The following is a 19546-nucleotide window of genomic DNA, read 5'->3' as shown; positions in this document are numbered from 1 at the left end:
AAATGGGTATGCCTGGATCCAAAAGGGTAAATGTTTTCAGTTCCTACTGAAGGTCAAAGTAAATGTTTTATTCAAGTATGGGAAGGATATAATAGCATGGGGTCCAAACTGCTAAACATAGTGGGTTGTCTCCAACATTAGTCGAAGAGCACAGTTGTAGAGAGTTGGAAGGGACCACAGGGGTCATCTAGTCCAACCCCCTGCAATGCTGGAGTATTTTGCCCAACGTGGGGGTTGAATCCACAAGCCTGAGATTAAGAGTCTCATGCTCTACCATCAGAGCTATAGAACTTAAGGATCAAATAATTATGGTTGAGCAAACCTTAGTTGGAAACCAAGAATAATATCTTCAAAGTTCTACAGATTCATGAAGAATTGTAACCCCTTGATGTCCACACCCTACTCACCATGGGCATAGCCAGGATTTATTTTAGCGGGGCAGAACAGAGTTATCTGTGACACAATTGGTCAGTTAGTTAAGTAATAACTAACTGACACACACACACACACACACACACCAGCTAGGCCCATACCACATTTCCTGGGAGGAGCAAGAGGCAATGGAACATTTAGTGCTTTCTCTTTGGGTCCTCTCCTAAGTTGCCCTTTTAACTTGCTTTAGTTCTCTGTATTCAGGTTGTGCTGTTGTGCTCATGTCCATCTGGCTGGCCAAGGCATCTGGTTGGCCAAGGTGAGAACAGAATGGTGGATGAGTTGCATCTTTGGTGTGATCCATCAGGGTTCTTCTTATGTTCATAAGGTCTCCCATCTTTCCATGCCCTCACACTGAGATCCTTTTCCTCTGGAGATGGTAGGGGTTAAATCTGGGACTTTGTACAAGTAAAGCATGCAATCTACCATTAAGCTCTGGGCCCTTTGATATCCCAGATCTAGGTCAGCCTTCCTGCTCCATAAACTAGCATGAGCAAGCTCTGAGTGGCTGCAAGAAAATTCTCAGGCCTTTACCAGGCTCAGACTTACCCCTGACCTCAAAACATTTGGGGTGCACCAGGAAATTGAGACCAACTGCCTCTGTAAAGGCAGAATACCCCAAGGATGACCACCAGATTCTAACCCTCCAGTGCCCACCCTCCTTGAACATCACTGTGTCCAGTTATAATAAATTAAAACTGTTTATGAAGGACAGAAAAGTCAATTAGATGTAATAAGGGAGAAATGGGAAAAGCTGAACAACAAAACAAAATGTTTAGTGTGATGCAGCCTATTGATTAAAGAGCCAAGTTGCTCAGGTATGATAGATAAAGGAACAGGCTTGAAACCCAGGTTCAATTCTCTGCTTTTCTATTAGCCCACTGGGCAACCTCGGGCAAGTTGCTGCCTCTCAACCTGATTCACTATACAACATCATTGTGTGTATAGAGTGCTTTTTTGTAATCCTTGGACAAAAAGGGAGATAAAAAGTTGAGAACAATCACTGAGATCGTCAATGAGGGGTTTGCTGCAGATATGTCAGCCAACTGAGCTTAGGCAGGTAAAAAAACAAGTAGAAGACCTTTTGAGTGTTGGCCCCCTGCCTATGGAATTCCTTCCCCAGGAGGTCTCACTTGGCAGCTTCTCTGTTAGCTTCTTGGCACCAAGCTGAAGAGCTTTTTATTCTCTCAGGCTTTAAAAGTTACTATGTCCTGCATTGTAACTTGTTTTAAACTGCTGCTTTTAATTGCTGATATTTACAGTGACATTTTCTTACTCTCTTTTATTGTACTGCTTTTACTGGGTCAGATCCACACTAAATTAGCTGAGCTGGGTACACCTTGAAATCCATGGGAGAAGTCAGTTGTGAATTAAGTCCCATGTATTTCAGCTGGAACCAAGTTCAACTAACGTAGTCAGGATCCAACCTGCTGCTTGTATGCTTTGTTTGTGAAGCACCCTGGGAACCATTTCAGCTGAAGAATAGTATAGAAATGTTCCAGACAAAAAGGTAAATAAATAAAGAACTGAAAGTCTGCATTTGTGAGGTGTGTTTTATGTGATGTGTTTATGTTTATGTGATGGTTTTGGGTTAATCCAGCAGGATTCTTCTTCTGTTCTTAAGGCCTCTAGCTATGGTCTTTCTAAGCCCTAACACTAAGACCCACACTGAGATCTCTTCCATTCCCTTCCCTTTCTTCTCCAGGAAAGGATGGTACCCAAACCAGGAGAGCTGCTTTTATTATATAAGTAACATGAATGGGTGGTTCAGTGGAAATAGCTCCTCCGAGTCCTATGCATAGATTGTTGCCATACAATGATTATATGTGCATGTGTAGAGACAACTTATCAACAGTACATTGAGCAGCAGGCGAGAACTGTCAGCATCAAATGCTTGGGTTTACAACTTGTAAACTCATGCACCAGTATTGTAAATTAACCAGCCAGCCCCAAGAGAGGTACTGACACTCAGAATTGGGTAACTATAGCAGGAACAATTGCAGTAGCTAATGAGAAAGATTCTGGGTAACTTCCATGATCCAAGCTGCCTACATTACAGCCACACCTAAACCCCATACTGCAAATGTAACTCAATGCGTGGTACTGGAGCAGTCCATCGTGGACCCAGATCAGGACCCAGTTATTGACCACAATCCACTAGTTGAAGACATTTACTAAAGGGTGAATTGGTCTGCCCAGTTTTGAAGACAGAATCTTGAAACCTACTAGTGCTATTGATTCCTGACAGTTTTGAATCTTTCCCACCACCCCTGGAGAAAGAGCATTTCTACAGAGTTTAAATGGCATATGTTGAAGATAGGCCTGTTAAGATGCTGGCTGTTTCCACCCCAGGTTATCTGAAGAACACAACCTTCTTGTTGAGCAGTAATGCAAAATGTCCTGTTTTGCAAAGGGATTTGAAGAACTGGGAGATGAGCAGCTTCACTAGAGAGGAATGCTACAGTAGTAGGTCCAGTGGCAGAAGACTGGACAGCATGGACGTACCCAGGATTTTTGTTGGGGGAGCACAACCTCAGTTTGCTATGTATTTTTATTGATTGGGGGGGGACAGCTGCCCCTCCCTGCCCTCCCTTGGCTATGCCCATACTGGGCAGGGCTGTCAGCAAGGGACCAATCTCAGGGCAGCATCTCCTGCTTTCTCCATGGCTCAACATGAGGACTCATGCTTGCTTTGCCTTCCAGATAAAGGTCTTTGTTGCATCAACAGCTTCAGAGCTTGGTGTGGGCGGGATTGGCATAACCCATAAACTGTCATATTGCATGCAGAAGCACAAGAATAAGCCCAATTTGAAATCAACTTGAAATCGTGGAACTGATAGGTTTGTGGATCACTCCATTTTTAAATAAATAAATGCTTGAGAAAGGAATGACTTAATGAAATACTAGAGACATTTAGCATCTTCAGTATTAAATTGTAGAAAGTAATAGCCTTAAGCAATGAACTTTAGGGCTGGACAGACAAAAGGTTGTCTCTTGACTGGTGAGTTTGACTTGATCACATTGACTCAATCTTACTGACTTAATTTACTTCTCCATCCCACAATTCTACCAAATTCCTTTGAAGGAACCATTTGCTTTAAGGTTTGTTTTTTCTTGACAAGCTTTTTGAGATTTGAGAGAGAAACTCACAATACATTAAAAAAATGAGCTGCTCGCCAAAATCAAACTTTAAAACTAGGAAGTCCTTCCTATAAATGATATCTGGGCTTGGTAACTTGCTCTCTTTTTCTCTCCCTCTCCCTCTCTCATCCTCTTGGTAAGAAACTGCAGTTTGATCAAGCTGCTAGAGAATGATTCATAGCTTGATATTTTGTTCTTATCAAATACATAGCAAGGTTTCTGTTCCAAATATAAATAAATATTGGTATTATCTGCATCTAAAAGGGAGGTATGCAACAGGTTTATTGCTCTGTTTGTGCCGGTAAACCCATTGACGTGAACATATGGCCAAGCAAAGAGCAATCAGATTAATTTTCACCAAAAGGGAGAGATAACAGGTGGCATGTTCAATGGGCACTGATTTAGCATGGGAAGCATTCGGTCCTCCTCAGCAGAAGCTACAGCTGTCAGAATTAAAATGACCAATTGTATCAAAGCATGGGTTGCCATTTTAATAGAAACTCATCACTGGAAATGTTGTCACTACCAAAATAATAGAATAAACACAAAATGTAGTCGGTGCAGAGGGGAATCTGTGGAGACAGGTGGTCCTTCCATGTGGGTCAGCCAGGATTGTCTAGATGTCCTTTCATGACTCTATGAATGACCTCATTATGACAGGAAGCAATCCTTCTTCCTTTCCTATCAACAATATCCTCCTTGTCTCGACATGATGATTATCTCCATGGCAGTTTCGTCAAAGCTGTCAAAGTTCCTAGTAGAGGTTTACCCACTGAGCGCAATCTACCTATGACAGAAATGGTAGCAGCGCCATATCAAGAGCTTTTTCCATTTTACAGGCATGTGCTTAGCAAAGGAAGTCTAGAGATGCTCCTCACAAGCAATTCTCCATCCTTGAATCCAAATGTGGATCTGAGATGGTATCTCTTAAGTCCCTCCTATTCCAGTTCCTCCCCCATCAGACTTCACATGAACTCAAAGGCTGCGGTCCAGAGCATAGCCAAATTTGCTGCACTGCAAGGTTGGGAAACTTGGAACCCTCTAAATGTTGCTGGACTAAGGCTTCCGCCATTCCTGACCACTGGCCCTGATGCCCAAGGGCTGATGGGAGATGGAGTTCAATAACTAGAGGGCTGCAGGCTTCCCCATCCCTCAGCTTGGAGTCTCACCGATTGGAATGAGATGTAGGAAATGCTTCATCAGATGGGATGCACTTGGGGATCCAGCACCCCCAAAATCTGGTTCCCTCTGCTTGCTGGTGGAGAAAGGAGTCACCCGGTACCTGCGTGTTGGGAGATTCACGGGGGCTCAGTAATCCTCAAGTGCAAACCAACTCCCTAATTGGATCCCATAATTGGATTAACTCGGTTGCTGCTAATCAATTTACGGGAAGAGAGGAGAGAGAGAGATGGAAAAAAATGTTTCTCTGGGCAATTCAGCGAAGAGAGCGGAGGCTTTCCCTGCCGCAGCCCTAGACGCCAAGTTGGCTACACCAAGTGTCGTTACTCACAGCTAAGAGGCAGCGAAGCCATTAAGGCATCCTGCAGGCAACTTCAGGCAAACTTTCGATGGAGCCCCCGCTTCTAATTGCAAACCGAGAGTCTCGTTGGAAGAGAGGGAACGCCAAATGGAAAGGAGCACAGCAACTGGTCTCCTCAATGGGGCAGGCAAACTCACTGGAGGGCCACCTCTCCACCCCCCCCCCGTTAGTGATTGATTGATTGATTGCAAGTTAGGGGCTTGCAACTCTTTGGCTACTTTTCTCCGAATTTCCGAAATGGGGAGTAAACTGCAACGTGAGTGTCTTTCTCTAGATGATTCCCTTGTGTAAGGGATTGATAACCCCAGAAGTGGATGGTTGCCAGATGATGCAGGAGTTGCCAGAGAACCAAATGGATCAGGATATTTTCCTGGCTAGTGTTCTTTTTTATGTCGTATGGGTTGTTTTTTCAGGTTTTACAATGTTCATGATGTGATTCAACACGTGAGAAAGGGCACTGCCATTCCCATTTTCAAGATTTGGGCAACTGAGGCTAAGAGGGGCCGGTGGCATTCCCGGGACCTTTGGGCTAATCTCTGGAGGAGCTGAGAGACCAAGATCCAGAGCTCTATTGTCCAGAACCAAAAGTGTCACACTCACAAGGAACGCAGACTGATTGCGGAAAAGGCCGAAGCACAGAAGGTGCCTGATAGGGAGAGAAAGAGGCAGATACCGGTACGTATATAGGGGATCGATGCTTTGCTATAATGAACAGGGGGTTAGTCCTTGGAGTTGAAGGATGGAGTGAAGAACTACAGCTTCGATCTTGCTGCACACTTCCTTACTTGGGAGTCAGCCCGACTGAACTCGGCAGGGCTTACTTCCAGGTAAACGCGCATAGGACTGCAACATGTTTCCTTGAAAGTAAGCTCCGTTGAAATCCATGGTCTTATTCCCCAGCAAATGAGCTTAGGATCCAGGTACAAAACGGATGGGTATACACAGGTATCACACCCCCATCCATCCCGCCACCATTATACAGGTGTGCGAGGGTGCGTACCTGAGCATGGCCATCAATCCTGTACCTGGATCCTAGACCTAAACCCCATAGGCACCCATGCGTATTAACGCAGAGCGTTGCTTGGTCTTCCTTCCCTGATGCGCACACACGCACGCGCGCACACTCCATCAGCGAGCCAGCCATTCATATGTGTATGCAGGTATATGTAAATATCCTCGAGCACCTGTCTGCCGGTCTCCATCCACCATCTGCCTGCCTCCCTCTCGTCCTCCCTTCGCCATGCCACCTGCATAGTTCCGCCTGTTTGGCTCCACTCCGCTCGGATGCAACAAGTCCCTGGAGTGCCGTCCGTGTGTTCAGTTAGAGTGAAAGTGACACGGCAAGGGAAGGGGAGAGAGAGAGAGAGAGAGAGAGAGAGAGGGAAACGCTGGCTGCTTCCTTACCTGCTCCCACCAAATGCAAATCTCCAGCCGGCTCATCTTGCTCGCCTGCACGCACCAGACGGGTTAGAGCGGGCGCGGGGTGGGGGGAGGTAAAGTGAGCTGGACTTTTTCTCTCTTTCCCTGCGTGCGTTCTATGGGGTGTCCTGAGAAGACTTTGGCGGGGAACTTTGAAGCCCACTCCCCACGTGTCGGGAGGGAGGCAATTCAAAAGGAGGGGGCGAGAGAGAGAGACACGTTTTCTCTCCCCCTCCCCACCCCGCGCGCCACTTCTTTCCCTGGATTGTTCCAGCTGGGTCTCGTTGCCAACCCCCTTCTCGTTTATTAAGATCACGTAAGAAGAAGAACCCAAAGGGGGAGAGAAAACGTGTCTGTGAGCTCAGGCGTTTGCGTAAATCCGAGATCGGTTTTTAAAGAACTCCCTGCCAGCCCGTCGCTTTCCGTTTCCTTCCTGTAGCCACCAAGGTGGTGGAAGAGTTGAGGCTTGCGGATATTGCAAAGGGTTGTTATTAGATTCATAAGTCACACCAAGTGGTGGGCGATCCACTGAGCCGAGCAGAACTTCTCACATGATGACTTCAAACGAGACACATTACCTCCCAGCATCTGTTGGAGAGACTGGATTTTAAAGGCACTTCTGTCGCCAGGACAGCAAAGAAACAATGGTGAGTACCAAGACCAGGTATTGTTATTTTCCAGACTTGTGATTTCAAAGAAGATGGATAGATAGATCTCAGTAAAGCTTGGGGCTGTTGCCTGACAACAATAGTTCACAGCTCACCTTACTATCATCATCATTATTAGCATTATTATTATTAATCTCTCAACCCTCCTCTCGCCCCCGACGTCCCCACTCGGTAGCACTTTAATTTCACCAGGCATAATATGAGTCTCAGAGGCCAGATGAATTGCGTGCGTGCGGGAAGTGTGTGTGTATGTGTTTAAAGAGGCTCCAACTTTAATGGCAACGCTCTTTTTGATTTAAGGCTGCGTATCAGAAACTTGGAGCGGGGTTTTTCCTTGGGAAAGCTGTTGGCTGCGCGATCCACTTTCACCCTTTCTGCTGTTGAGGATGATGGTGGCGAGGGTGTTTGTTGTTATTTCACACGGACACTTGGGGGGGGGAGGGAGAATAATATTGGAACGGGATGTTTGGGGCGGAGAGAGGGGGGACAGTTGTAGGGAGGAGGCAGGAGAACAAAAAACATAAAATAATGTAATGGGTGATTCCAACCCCCCCCCCCCCGCTCCCCGCCGCCCCGGTGAAGCAAACTCAACATGTGATCTTCTATTTACAGCCCGGCTCTTTTGCCAAGCTCGCTTCACGTGACAGAGCCCGAGAAAAGGGAAAGAAAAGGCGAAACCCGTATCAAGTGACACTTCGTGAAAGTGAACATCCTCGACGCCCCCTCCCCACCTTTCCTGGGGCGTTGAGGAGAAAGGGGTGGGGGAGGAGGGAGGAGGAGGGGGTGTCGATCAGTACCTTGGAGAGAGGCAATGGGTTTGGCACCCCAGGTATCTGTCTCCCCTCCGGAGCGAATCCCGGAGCTCTTAAAAGGCGGCTAGGGTGGACCTCCCCTCACACTGATAAGATCTGGCTAGGAGGAGGGAGAGGGAGACAGAGGCAGAGAGAAAGAGACGGAGCAAACCCTCTCCCGTCACAGTTTCAACTGCGTCCCGGTTTCTGGGCTGACATTGACTCGGATTCCTAGCGGCGGGGAGTGCAAGGCAGAGAGCGAGAGCGAGCAGCTCCGGCGCTTGGCCCCGACGGGTCGGGTCAACTCTGGGAGATGCGAGTGCGCTGCTTCTGAAAGAGCTCGCCACGGGTTGTGGGTTAGCGGTGACTAAAGGTAAGGAAAGGGCGCCGATCTCTCGCCTCCCCCTCCTCGCTTCCCGGTGTGCGTGTGTGTCCGTGCGCGCCTTCCCACCCGTCCTCCGTCTCCCCGCGACGGGGAGAGAGGTTTCTTCGCTCCTCTTGGCCGAGTTTGTGCTCTCTTGCTTTCCGATCTGGGCGCGCGGAGGGAGAGAGGCAAGGTAGGCGAGGGAGAGGCGCCTGGCGCGACTGCTCACTCCCAAGAGTTGGCTTAACTCGTGGGGTTGGATCCCAGGTTGCCGGGTGTGTGTTTGTGCGAGAGAGAGCGAGATAGTGTGTGTCTTCTGGAGAGAGATGGGCGCAAAGACAGAGAGATCACCGGCAAGTGATAAGCTACTAGGAGCTGGTCACCGCTTTGGGGAGAGAGAGAGAGTCAGCTCTCCAGAAACTCCTCTCCAAACGATCGCCTTCCTGTGTTTACATGGACGATACCTTCGCTTGCATTCACGTGTGGTGCCTTCTCCAAAAGCGGCTCTCTGTGGTACTTTAGTTGCCAGTTTTATTTTTTTCTCTCCAGCGGGGTGTTTCTAAACCCTCCAACGTATCAACGCAGCGGAAACTCCATTCTCTTGCAGTCTTCCTGCTCCTGTGTTTTATTCCCCCCCCTCCTTCCCTTCCATTCTCTCTCCCCTCCCCTTTCCTCTTTCGATTCTTCCTACGTAGAAATGTAGCTAATAATATTTAGTCTCCAGGCTAAAAATAAGCTGTGGAAAGTCAGCAGTTTGGAGCAGCGGGTGCTGCTGCTGCTGCTGCTCACAGGTAGAGAGAGAGGTGCTTGCTATGCGCGCGGCGGTGATGGGGCGTCTCATCCCTGATTTCTATCTTTCCCCTTCTTAAGTCGTCATCGTCTCCCCGCTCCCTTGAAACCCCCCTCCGCCCATTGCAAGGATCCTAGCTGAGAGCGGAGATCCGATCCAGCCTCAAATCCGTCCGTCCGGCGTGGTGCCCAGAGAAGTGGGGGTGGAGAAAGAAGCCGGGTAGGGACAAGGAGGGAATGGGAATCTTCATCCGCAGAAAGCAAAGTGGGAGGCAGGCGAGCTAGGCTTTACGGGAAAAGGCAGGAAACCCCCGGCGAAGAGCGGCCTCTTCACCCACCGCCAGCCTGGCCAGGAGGTGTTACAAACCGCGCGATGGCTTTAAGAGAAGCGGGAGCCTGCACGAGAAACCAGGGACAGCCGCTCCGCTGCCTTCCCCCAAAGCCACGCTCGGCCATCGCCCCGAGCTGAAACTAACAAGGGTGTGCTGGACTGTTGGTGCTGGATCCGGCCCTTGCTTTCCCCTGTCCCTTTCGCTCCCCATCGCAGGTTCTGCTGCGTCCTGGAGAGAGAGAGAGATCCCATCTCGCCAGCCTCGCTCTTTGTTCCCGGGGCTGCTCGGCCGGCTTTAGCTGGCTGCAACGCGCTGCCGCCTGCCTGCCTTGCGATCTTCCTTGGCTTCGCCTTCCCTCCTCCACCTCCACCTCCTCCTCCTCCTCCCACCCGCTTCCCAGCGCAGCTCCTCGGGCCGCGAGTGTCTCCTCCGGCGCGATTGCGATCACGTAGCTCAGGGAAGAAGGGAGAATCCCAAGCAGGCAGGCAGGCAGGGGGAGGGAAGAGAGGATTTCGCAAAAGGGTGTGGCTTGGGGCGGGGGAGGAAGGATACAGAGTGGCCTCCCACGCACGGGTCGGAAGTCGAGGTGTGTAGGGGCGGGGGACCCGGGTGGGATCCCGCTGCCGGAGGAGAGGAGGAGGAGGAGGAGGAAGCTACCCCGGGGTCCCCAGAGGCGCTCCAAGCGGAGCCTGCGGGGAGAGGAGCGCCTCGTTCGGATTTGGAGCTCGCCTTCCGGAGGAGGAGGAGGCGGAGCGGGCCGGCCAAGGCGCTGGAGGGGGGATTTCTGCTCGGTCTGATGCAATCCCAAACGTGCTGCAAAGGAACTCCGAGGCAGCGGCAGCATCACTCGCACCTCCCACCTGCCCAGATGGCGCGCCTTTAAATACGGATCGGCGGGGCTGAGAGCTCTCGGGCGGAGATTGGCGGAGAGCGAGAGAGGGAGGATGCGGAGGGAGCCCTTAAAGGCGCCGCGCGCCTTCCTGCCTCTCGCTTGAGCCCCTGCTCTTCCGAGTTCCAATTGGCGCCCGCAGGAGCGAGGGAAGTCAGTACTATGACTTGCGCCAACGGGGAGAGGAGCCGTCCAGGCTGCGGTGCGTGGTGGGGTGGAGAACCTGCCTCGGTTGCTAAGGGGGATCTGAGCGGAGTTACGCATTTGGTGGGCAGATGGACCGAGGCAATGGCGTAGAGAGGGCTGTGCAGCTCAGGGAACACGTGTGTGTGTGTGTGTGTGTGTGTGTGTGTGTGTGTGTGTGTTGGACGGGGAGATCCTTTCCAAGCTAAAGATCTGCCGCGGTGGCTTCTGGTTGAGCAGGTCCTTGTGGCGGCGACATAAACTGGTTTCACGAACAAAGTTGTCCAGAAAGGAGTTTCTGGGTAGAGAAATAGGATTGGTGCTAAAGCCAGGCCAGCATTGGGGTAGGTGGTGTGAGGCGTTCATTTCTAGCATGCCTACAGTGTTGTGGAACACTTGCCTGCATGGCCGTAACGTGGATTTTTGTTGAGGGGGGCAAGCTTATTTTTTGGAGCAGAGAACTTCAGTTAGTTAAGTGTTATTTATTGATTTAGGGGGGCATCTGCCCTCCCTTGGCTATGGCCAGGTGTGGGAATCCTCACCATATATATATATAAGTCCCCTGAGATAAGACATCAACATGACCACTTTGCAGATGAGGGTGCAAGAGAGTGATTTGCCCAAAGACAGTACTGTAGTCATAGCTTTCTAAACCTAGATGTAGTGAGACTCAAGTGTGCCTGGAAGAAAAACCCCTCCCCCCTTAGCTCTTAACACTAATTCCGGATGTGTTTGCCTTGGTAGTTGGGAAGAAAATGTACTGGTTACTTTGCAGGCTCTGCAATAGAGCACCCTGCCCTTGAAAACAGGTTGTAAGATGTAGCCATTATGAGCCCAGTTAAAATTAAGCCTAACTTGGAGTTTGTGGCTGAATCAGGATTTGAACCCAGGTCTAATGCACATTTAAAATACTTAAGTGCCCCCAAAGAATTATGGGAATCCTGAGTTTACCCCTCACAGAGCTGCAGTTCCCAGCACCCTTAACAAACTATAGTTCTCAGGATTAACTGAGGGAGGCTGTGTGCTTTAAATGTGGACATGGACCTGTGTGCTGGCCTGAAGCTAAATCTCACTGTTGCCTTAGGTTCTATGCCTAAGAGTTCACCATAGAACCTGTCCAGTGCTCCCCTATGGCTGCACAATGCAAGGAAAGGTTGGTAGTCTAGGGATGCTTGCCCACCATTTCTGACTTCTCTGGGGCACCTCTAATGAGCTTTCACACAATCCAGGGTTCCCTGGAACACTATTTTAAATAGTCCAAGGACAGTAAGTGGATTTTCACCCATGCACATGCAATGCCCAGACTCAATCATAAAGTTGGAATGCTATAGCAGTAAGTGTTTCAAAGCTGTGTGCTCAGGCATAGTTCTACATAGAAAGATGCACATTATTATGCTACACATGTTATATACAGAATACCAAAGAGTGGTTTTGCATTAAGAATTCCCTTTTAGAGCAAAACTGGGTGCCGCCTTTTGATCATAATGATCAAAATTTGGCAGGGTGGGCCAGGGGCCACGTAAAGCAGTTTCAGGGGCCAGGTAATTCTAAGGTGCCACTTCTTGGCCATCCTTGCCTTAAAATAAGGCATCTACATGAGGCTAGTGTAGATAAATCAAACGGCTTCAGTGTCTACAGCAGGCTTCTCCAACTGGTGCCCTCCAGATGTTTTGGACTATAACTCACATGAGCCCCAACATCATACAGCTGGGACGGATGGAAGTTGCAGTCCAAAATATATGGGATGCAGCTGGTTGACAAAGCATGATCTGCAACATCTACTTACCAACAATAAATAGAACCAAGCATAGCAATGGAATGATGGGTCCTGCCAACTTTTTCATATTCTGTGAGGAAAGTAAGCTGTGATCCTTTACTGTGTTTAACTCTTTGCCTCTTTGCTTTCTGTGAAACTTATTTGGGAGTGAGAGTGATTAGGCCTATGATCAGAAACAAGTTCTACTCAATGGGGTGGCCGATGTCGCAGCCAAATCGCCCTCACATCCACATACTCAAGTCATCCTACTGACTCCAGTACTTCTGAAGAAAGGGGCTGTAGTTTTAGAAATCAATTCCTAAGCAGAGTAACTTGAGAACACAACTTGTTGATTATCAATATGCAAGTATTCCTTACAGCTAACTCCTTTACAATTAGCCCATGCAATCTTAAGTCAAGATGTTTCAGTTGCATTGCCAATACAATATCACAAACCATAATGAGGAGGAGCAAGTATTTGCTGTTTCAGTGCTTTAGATTTGCCTCTTGGGAGAAATATTGAGACTATTTACCAAGGGGTATTTTATCACACTCTGCACATAGCACAGCAGTGTACCACATGGGAAGGGAATAATTTATAACGTTCTGCTAGGCAATGATAATTTTTACTGTATTTCCATACCTGGGCAGTAAAATCCTCCTCCACATGCAGGAGGGACAGCTGGATTACCAAGTTGGTACATGGACACTGATTTTATCAGTATTTTATCAGTATGGGAATCCTAGTTCAGGAATGGGTCTCAAAGCTCATCTGGTCCAACTCACTGCTGATTCAGGAAATCCCTACTACAGCATCACCAATAAGTGGTCATCCAGCCTCTGTTTAAAAACCTCCAATGAAGGACAGTCCACCACTTTCCAAGTATGCACCCATGCACTGTGGTTTAAAGGCTGGTTCACACATGCTTGTACAGAACTTCAAACATGTCATCCTTCCCCTGCTGTAGTTGGTTTTCCTCCTACATACATCGCTGATTTCTTCCTAAGGCCAACCAATCAGCACCATGTACTGCTCCTAGTTTGAAAGTAGGAAGAATGGGTTTCCCCTCTTCTCAGCCGGGGAAGATCGTACGTCTGCCAGAAAACGGGGCGAGCTATGCACTTCCATAGCAGCCGCCTCCCACAAATAATGTTTCCCACAGTTCACATATGCTTTAGTCATCTAAAGCCCTTTCAGACCATCTGTTCATGTGTAGACGGAACAGGTGGATTGGCCCCGTCTTCGCAACTTCTGTGAGTTTGGTTGAAGGTCTGAAGGAAGCTTCTGCAGCATATTCCCACTCCTGCATAGGCTTTTCATCTGAATGTGGGAACTGGGCACATTCAGATTCAAGGCAAATAGAGCAGTGTAAAGAAGGCCCCTTTCACCCAGTGCTCAGAGGGGACGGTCCCTGTGTGCAATCTCGCCTCAGCCTCAGGCTATGCATGAGGAGAAGCACTGAAAAAGAGTGCAGGTACAGCCCAGTGATCAAGTGATGGAGATGGACATGAAAACTAGCCCTTTGTGAATTGATAGCAGTAGCCTAGTATATATTGTTCTCTTTTTTAACTCTTTCTTCTATATTACAGGCTTCTTCTAAAAACTTGCCTCTGTTTAAAACTCCCATCTGTTCCTCAGTGGGATATGGATATACTGATGCTTAAGGAAAGAAGGCTAAGAAGCCCTCTTGTGGTCACTATATTTGCTTTCACAGGTGCTCTGGATCTTGGCCATTGCATTTCCGATACAATGGCCAAGAAGGGCTGCAGCTTAGTATTAGAGCATCTGCTTTCCATGCAAGAGACCCCTGGCTCAATCCTCTGCCTCTCCAAGTAGGGCTGGAAATGTGCCCTGCCTGAAACCCTGAAGAGCCGCTGTCAGTCAATGCAGACCAGACTGAGCTGCAGGGACCCATGATCTTCCAGATCTCTTTTGCCAGTGGAGTTATCTGTGGCCAGTCGCCACTTCATGCTGCACCTGCCACATGACGAAAATGACATGTGCAGCTCAACCCTATGATAAACAAAATGAATGTGTGTGTTTCGAGGAGCCTGCTCCACCAGCCCTGTTAAGATTAAATACCTGGGTTGGCTGATATTTATTTCCCACTGGAGGTTGTAGCTTTGATTGACTGAGATTTATTTCCCAGTGGAGGACATAGAATCGACATATAAAGGGAGCTTCGTATTACTCTCACAGCTAAAGTCCAAGGGGACTTGGACTGTTTCACCCACAAGGGTGACTTTTTCTGTCCTTTGCCACTGACAGCATCCCAAATTTTGAGCACTTTTCATTGGATCTGCCACATTCCCTTAAGTCAGGCTCTGATGAGCGAGTGTGTGTGTGTGTGAGAGAGAGAGAGAGAGAGAGAGTATATATATATATATATATATATATATATTTGAGCGTCTGTCCTCCACCCACAAGCCAGAAAGAATCCTTACTCTGGCTGCTCTGCTTAGCTGAAAATATCTCTTGAGAAGCAACAAGCATGTTCCCCCTCAGTTCTCTAGCAGATTTTGGAGTCAGAAAAACATAACGGGCAGCATGAAGTTAGCATAACAACTGCCCACCCATTTTTCATTATTTCACCAATGTGTGATGCATGCTCGTGAGCTGTCATCCCTGGCAGTGCTAACATTTCCATCTGCTTACATATTGTTTCTATTCTTGTGCTGCAATCCTCGAGCCGCTTGCTCTGGAGTAGTCCCGTTGACGTCATGTGGGGGCATTCCAGAGCCTGTTTATTCCAGGGCAGCCTGTCAATGGGATGGCTTTGGAGCAGATGCCATATGGATAGCTGGCACCTCTTCGGAGGAAAATGGAGAGGGAGGGGCTAATCACTGGGCTCATGTGATGCTGTTAAAGTGAGTCAGATCCGAGCCTGGTCAGCGCTGGGATGAGACTCAGAGCTTTCTGATGCAAGAACATCCATATCTGGGCCATTTTAGCTATTAGATAGCAACCAACTTGGTCTTGCCACTTGTCATAAACCCAGCAAGAAGCTGGATGCAATCTCAGCTCTTTTATGCATCCCTGTTTTCAAATCCTCTGCATGGATACTTTCCTTTTTCAGGTGTATACTTAAAAATCTTAAGTATTCCCCAGAGGAATGGAGCATGGGGACTGACTCTCTGTTTAGTAAGCAAATAGATGCAGGACCACCTCTCCCATTAGACAGAGTGTGACAGTTCCCTCAGGCCACAAATGTTGCTGGTGGTTGCAAGGGGTGGCATGGAGATGCTGGAGATCCAGGCTGTGAGTGTCATGTGAACTGGCCTGGTGGCTGCAGGTGCCGTCACCAGAGTCCAAGTTCACCATCTTCAGAAAAGAGCAACTAGCATGTTCAAGGGGATAGAGCAACTCTTCTACGAGAAAGCGTTAAAACTTTTGGGGCTTAGAGTAAGAGGCAACATGACAGTCATGTATACAATGAGCCAGTGTGGCATAATGGTTTGAATGTTGGACTAGGACCTGGGAGAGCGGGGTTTGAATCCCCACTCAGCCATGAAGCTCACTGGGTGACCTTGGGCCAGTCACCAACTCTTAGCCTAACCTATCTCATGGGGTTGTTGAGAGGATGAAATGGAGAGGACAATAACTATTTACACCACCTTGAGCTCATTGGAACAAAAAGGTGGCTAATAAATAAATAAATCATGTACAGTATGGAGAAAGTGGTTAGAGAACTGCCTATTCTCCCTCTGTCATAACACTAGAACTTGTGGCTATGCAGCTAAGTGTTGGAAATACTTCTTCATGCAGCACACAGTGGATCAAAGATCATAGAATTTTGGAGTTGGAAGGGTCCATAAGGACCATCTAGTCCGATCCCCTACAATGTAGGGATATTTTGCCCAACATGGGGCTCGAACTCATGAACCTGAGATTAAGAGTTTCATGCTGTACTATCTGAGCTATCCCAGAGAATTCCTTCCCATGATAGGCAGGGATGACCATTAACTGGGTTGGCTTTAAAAGGGCATTAGGCAATTTAAGAGCCCTGATGGCTATGTTCTGCCTCCACAGTTAGGGAGCAATATGCTTCTGAGGGGTGGTTGTTTCACTCTGTTCCTGCCTGTGGCCTTCTGACTGACTGCTGTTAGAACAGGATGCTGGACTAGATTGGATGCTTTGGCCTGATTCAGCAGGTCCGTCTTATGTTCTTATGCTCTCAAAGGAAGATTCAACTCCCAGTTGGGTTAGCTTCTGCAGATGAAGTGGGACGGGACGCCATCTTGCCTTCTGCCTCAGGCAGCAAAGTGACTTAGGGTAGCCTCAAATCATATATACAATACGTGCAGGTGGTGGAGGTTTTCCAGACCTCACAAACGTACAGAGTTGGCAGCCATGAGGCCCACTTCCATTCTGTGCAGCAGGGACCATTTAAGCCTAGTTACATCCCTGTGAAGAAGCAAAGGATAGTGAAGTGCCAAAAGAAATTCTTTACAGGATGTTGGCAGAGCGATATGACATGTGAAAGAAGCTGTGCCAAATCTCTGAAATAAATTGAGGGTTTGCCAACGATAGGGCTGAGTAAAGATCTCAAAGTTTGGGCCTTCAGATGCTGCTGGAAAAGTTGCCAGTTGTAGTCGTTTCATAGGATTCAGAAGAGTAAACGGATTAAAAATACCGTTTCTGTTCCTCTCACAGTGGTACAATATTGTGCCAGTAGTCTCTTGGCTCTCCCCCTAATATACTCTTCAGATGGCTAGGGGGGTGTAACTGTTTTACACAGTGCAGTGGTACCTCGGGTTACAGATGCTTCAGGTTACAGACTCCGTTAACCCAGAAATAGTACCTTGGGTTAAGAACTTTGCTTCAGGATGAGAACAGAAATCGTGCTCCGGCGGAGCTGCAGCAGTGGGAGGCCCCATTAGCTAAAGTGATACCTCAGGTTAAGAACAGTTTCAGGTTAAGAACAGACCTCCAGAATGAATTAAGTTTTTAACCAGAGGTACGTTTGAACGCCCTCACGTTGATTTCCCACTTTGCAGCCCCTTATATAGGGGCAATCGTTCCAAGAAGTCCAAGTCAGAGGTAGTTCAATGCAGAGCGTAACTTGAATGTGCTGGCATGTTAAGATGGGCTCATGATGAATTCATCCTTGTTCTTCCAAGCCAGCTAGTCCTCCTCCTGTAGAATCTTGGAGGTCAATAAACCTCACACCTCCTTGTTTTAAGCGACTGTTCTGGATTCTTCCTGCTTCTCTTCTCTATTTAATAAATAAATGCCTTTTAGAACATGTCCTACAAGGTGGCAGAGGTCAATATAAAGTGTGACAAGCAATAATAAATAAAAACAATCCAAGCACACAAACCCCCACCCTGAGAACTGGTCTGTATACCATCTTACAGACCATCAGCCTCTAGCCTTTAGTTTCTGATCAGGAGGAAGGGACATATTGATCCTGCCACACAGGATGTTCTATGCTGACCCCCTTTTGGAGAAATGCTTGTCCTCCCAACATTAGTTTAAGTGGCAAGATGCAAGTTGCATTGATGTGGCTTGGCCATGCGATCACTTCACCGCCCATTCCCTGTGTGGGCCACTGCAAAGTTTTGAAGTATGTCATAGGCAGCTGCAGTAGCACAGTAAAATGCGCTGGTGGCATGAAATACTGTATTGGAATTAGGAATACCAGGGGAAATGATATATGGATTATTAACCCTCGAGATGCATTTATCCTGCATTTTTGTTAATGTATTCTTAACAAGGCATGCCCCGTTTTCATTTTTAACAACTTTGGCAGCTTGGTGGGTTTTTGGTTTGTTTGTTTGTTTGTTTGTTTGTTTAAAGAAAAAAGTGTATCCAATTAAAGTTAGGACAACTTAGTTTCAATGTGAAAACTCAGCATTTGTTTAAATTACTGAAATCAGTGGGGCTTAAACTTTGTCTGGGTCATGCGCTATGAAAAATGAAAGCAGGGGGAGATACACCTTCAAATTACTGTATCACAAAACTGCATAAAAGATACAAATAAGAAAGAAAGTTTCTAAAAGAAAAGGCCATTTAGTACAGAACGTGCATAAACTTTCCAGCACTGGAAGCATTTCTTATTCTAAATTCAATGTCCCAAAGCAAACATGCTTCCTTTTCTTTCCTTCTGAAGCAGGCAGGATCGGTTAGAAAGTTGGTTCTCTTTCTGCAGTGCATCGAGGGCACCATTTTTCCAGCTGGGTACTTAACCTATATCCTATGTGGCATCCAATTTACTCTGACATTCAGGCAGAATGATTAGGTAACCTAATCATTAAGCCTCAACTTTTTCACTAGCTTGCCATCTTAAATGTTTCCCTGACCGTATCACATGTGGGGGGTGGGGTAGGGATTAATGTCCTTTCCCCCCCTGTGGCTCAGAACAGGAAAATACAATAATAAACCACCAGTATGTGTGTCAACTGGTCTAGAATTCATGGGAGACTTTTAAAAACGTAAACATCATTATAAACAGTATTTGTTCATTTCTCAATCATAAATGCCAAAGTTGATCATATTCTCACATATATACTGGGAAGGGGAGAAATGCATGCAATGGTAATTAGACGTATTCTGGCTTTTTAAATCAGAAGCTATTTACACCTTGAACTTCATGAATAATACATGATATACAGGCATGATAAGAGATAATTAGATGGACCAGCTAAGAAGAATGCGAAAGGGGGCCGGGAACCCAGGGATTGCATAAGGTGTGTGGGCATTTTGACATCTAAGAAGCGCTATAGATCTGGCGTTAACTACCTCAGCCTCATGAAGATAATTAAGGAGAAATGTGGGTGTCAAAACACACACACACACAAACCTAGCAAACTTCCCATAGATTGGCTAGCTTATTGCAGCAGTTCAAAACACAATTGGCAGACGCCCACATTGGTCATGATTGCCCTTTGATGCAGCTGTTATTGACTTTATAAAGATGCCAGAGTTAAAATGCTGTCTTAAGCTCATTGTTTGACAAGTTCCTGTCTAGGATTCTGTCATGGCAATAAATGTCAGCCTATCTACTGAAGTTCTTATATTTTGTTGTGTCCGCGAAGAGTCAAATAGCAAATTACTCATATATTCAGTTCAATCCAAAGATGTTCTGTCTTGTAAGAAGCCTCTCAGCTGTCTTAGGAAATGTTCTATGACAACACGTTCTCCATCTTCTTTTCAATCTATTTCTCATCCCTCCCCCCATTTGTATATACTGTTCTGGAATACAGAGTAAAAAGCAGGTTGGCTTGACCCTTAGGTTTTTA

General features: G+C 47.3%; 1 protein-coding gene across 3 annotated transcripts in view; it reads left to right on the top strand.

The window, feature by feature from the left end:
- Positions 1–6304: 6304 nt before the first annotated feature.
- The window catches only part of BDNF (brain derived neurotrophic factor), a 71397-nt gene continuing 58155 nt past the window's right edge, over positions 6305–19546 (top strand). The window contains exon 1 of one of the 3 annotated variants that reach the window (XM_083465484.1): positions 6305–7179. In XM_083465484.1, coding sequence (XP_083321610.1) covers positions 7177–7179 — 3 coding nt within the window. In that variant the 5' untranslated portion in view covers positions 6305–7176. Of the gene's footprint in view, positions 7180–7937; positions 8365–8524; positions 8549–19546 lie in introns of those variants that run through there. The other 2 variants (XM_083465486.1, XM_083465488.1) reach the window with 2 other exon arrangements.

The sequence above is a fragment of the Podarcis liolepis genome (assembly GCF_965112155.1).
Source record: "Podarcis liolepis genome assembly, chromosome: 1".
NCBI classification, from domain to species: domain Eukaryota; kingdom Metazoa; phylum Chordata; class Lepidosauria; order Squamata; family Lacertidae; genus Podarcis; species Podarcis liolepis.
Note: the sequence above shows the minus strand (reverse complement) of the source record. Positions and strands in the feature narration are given on the sequence as shown.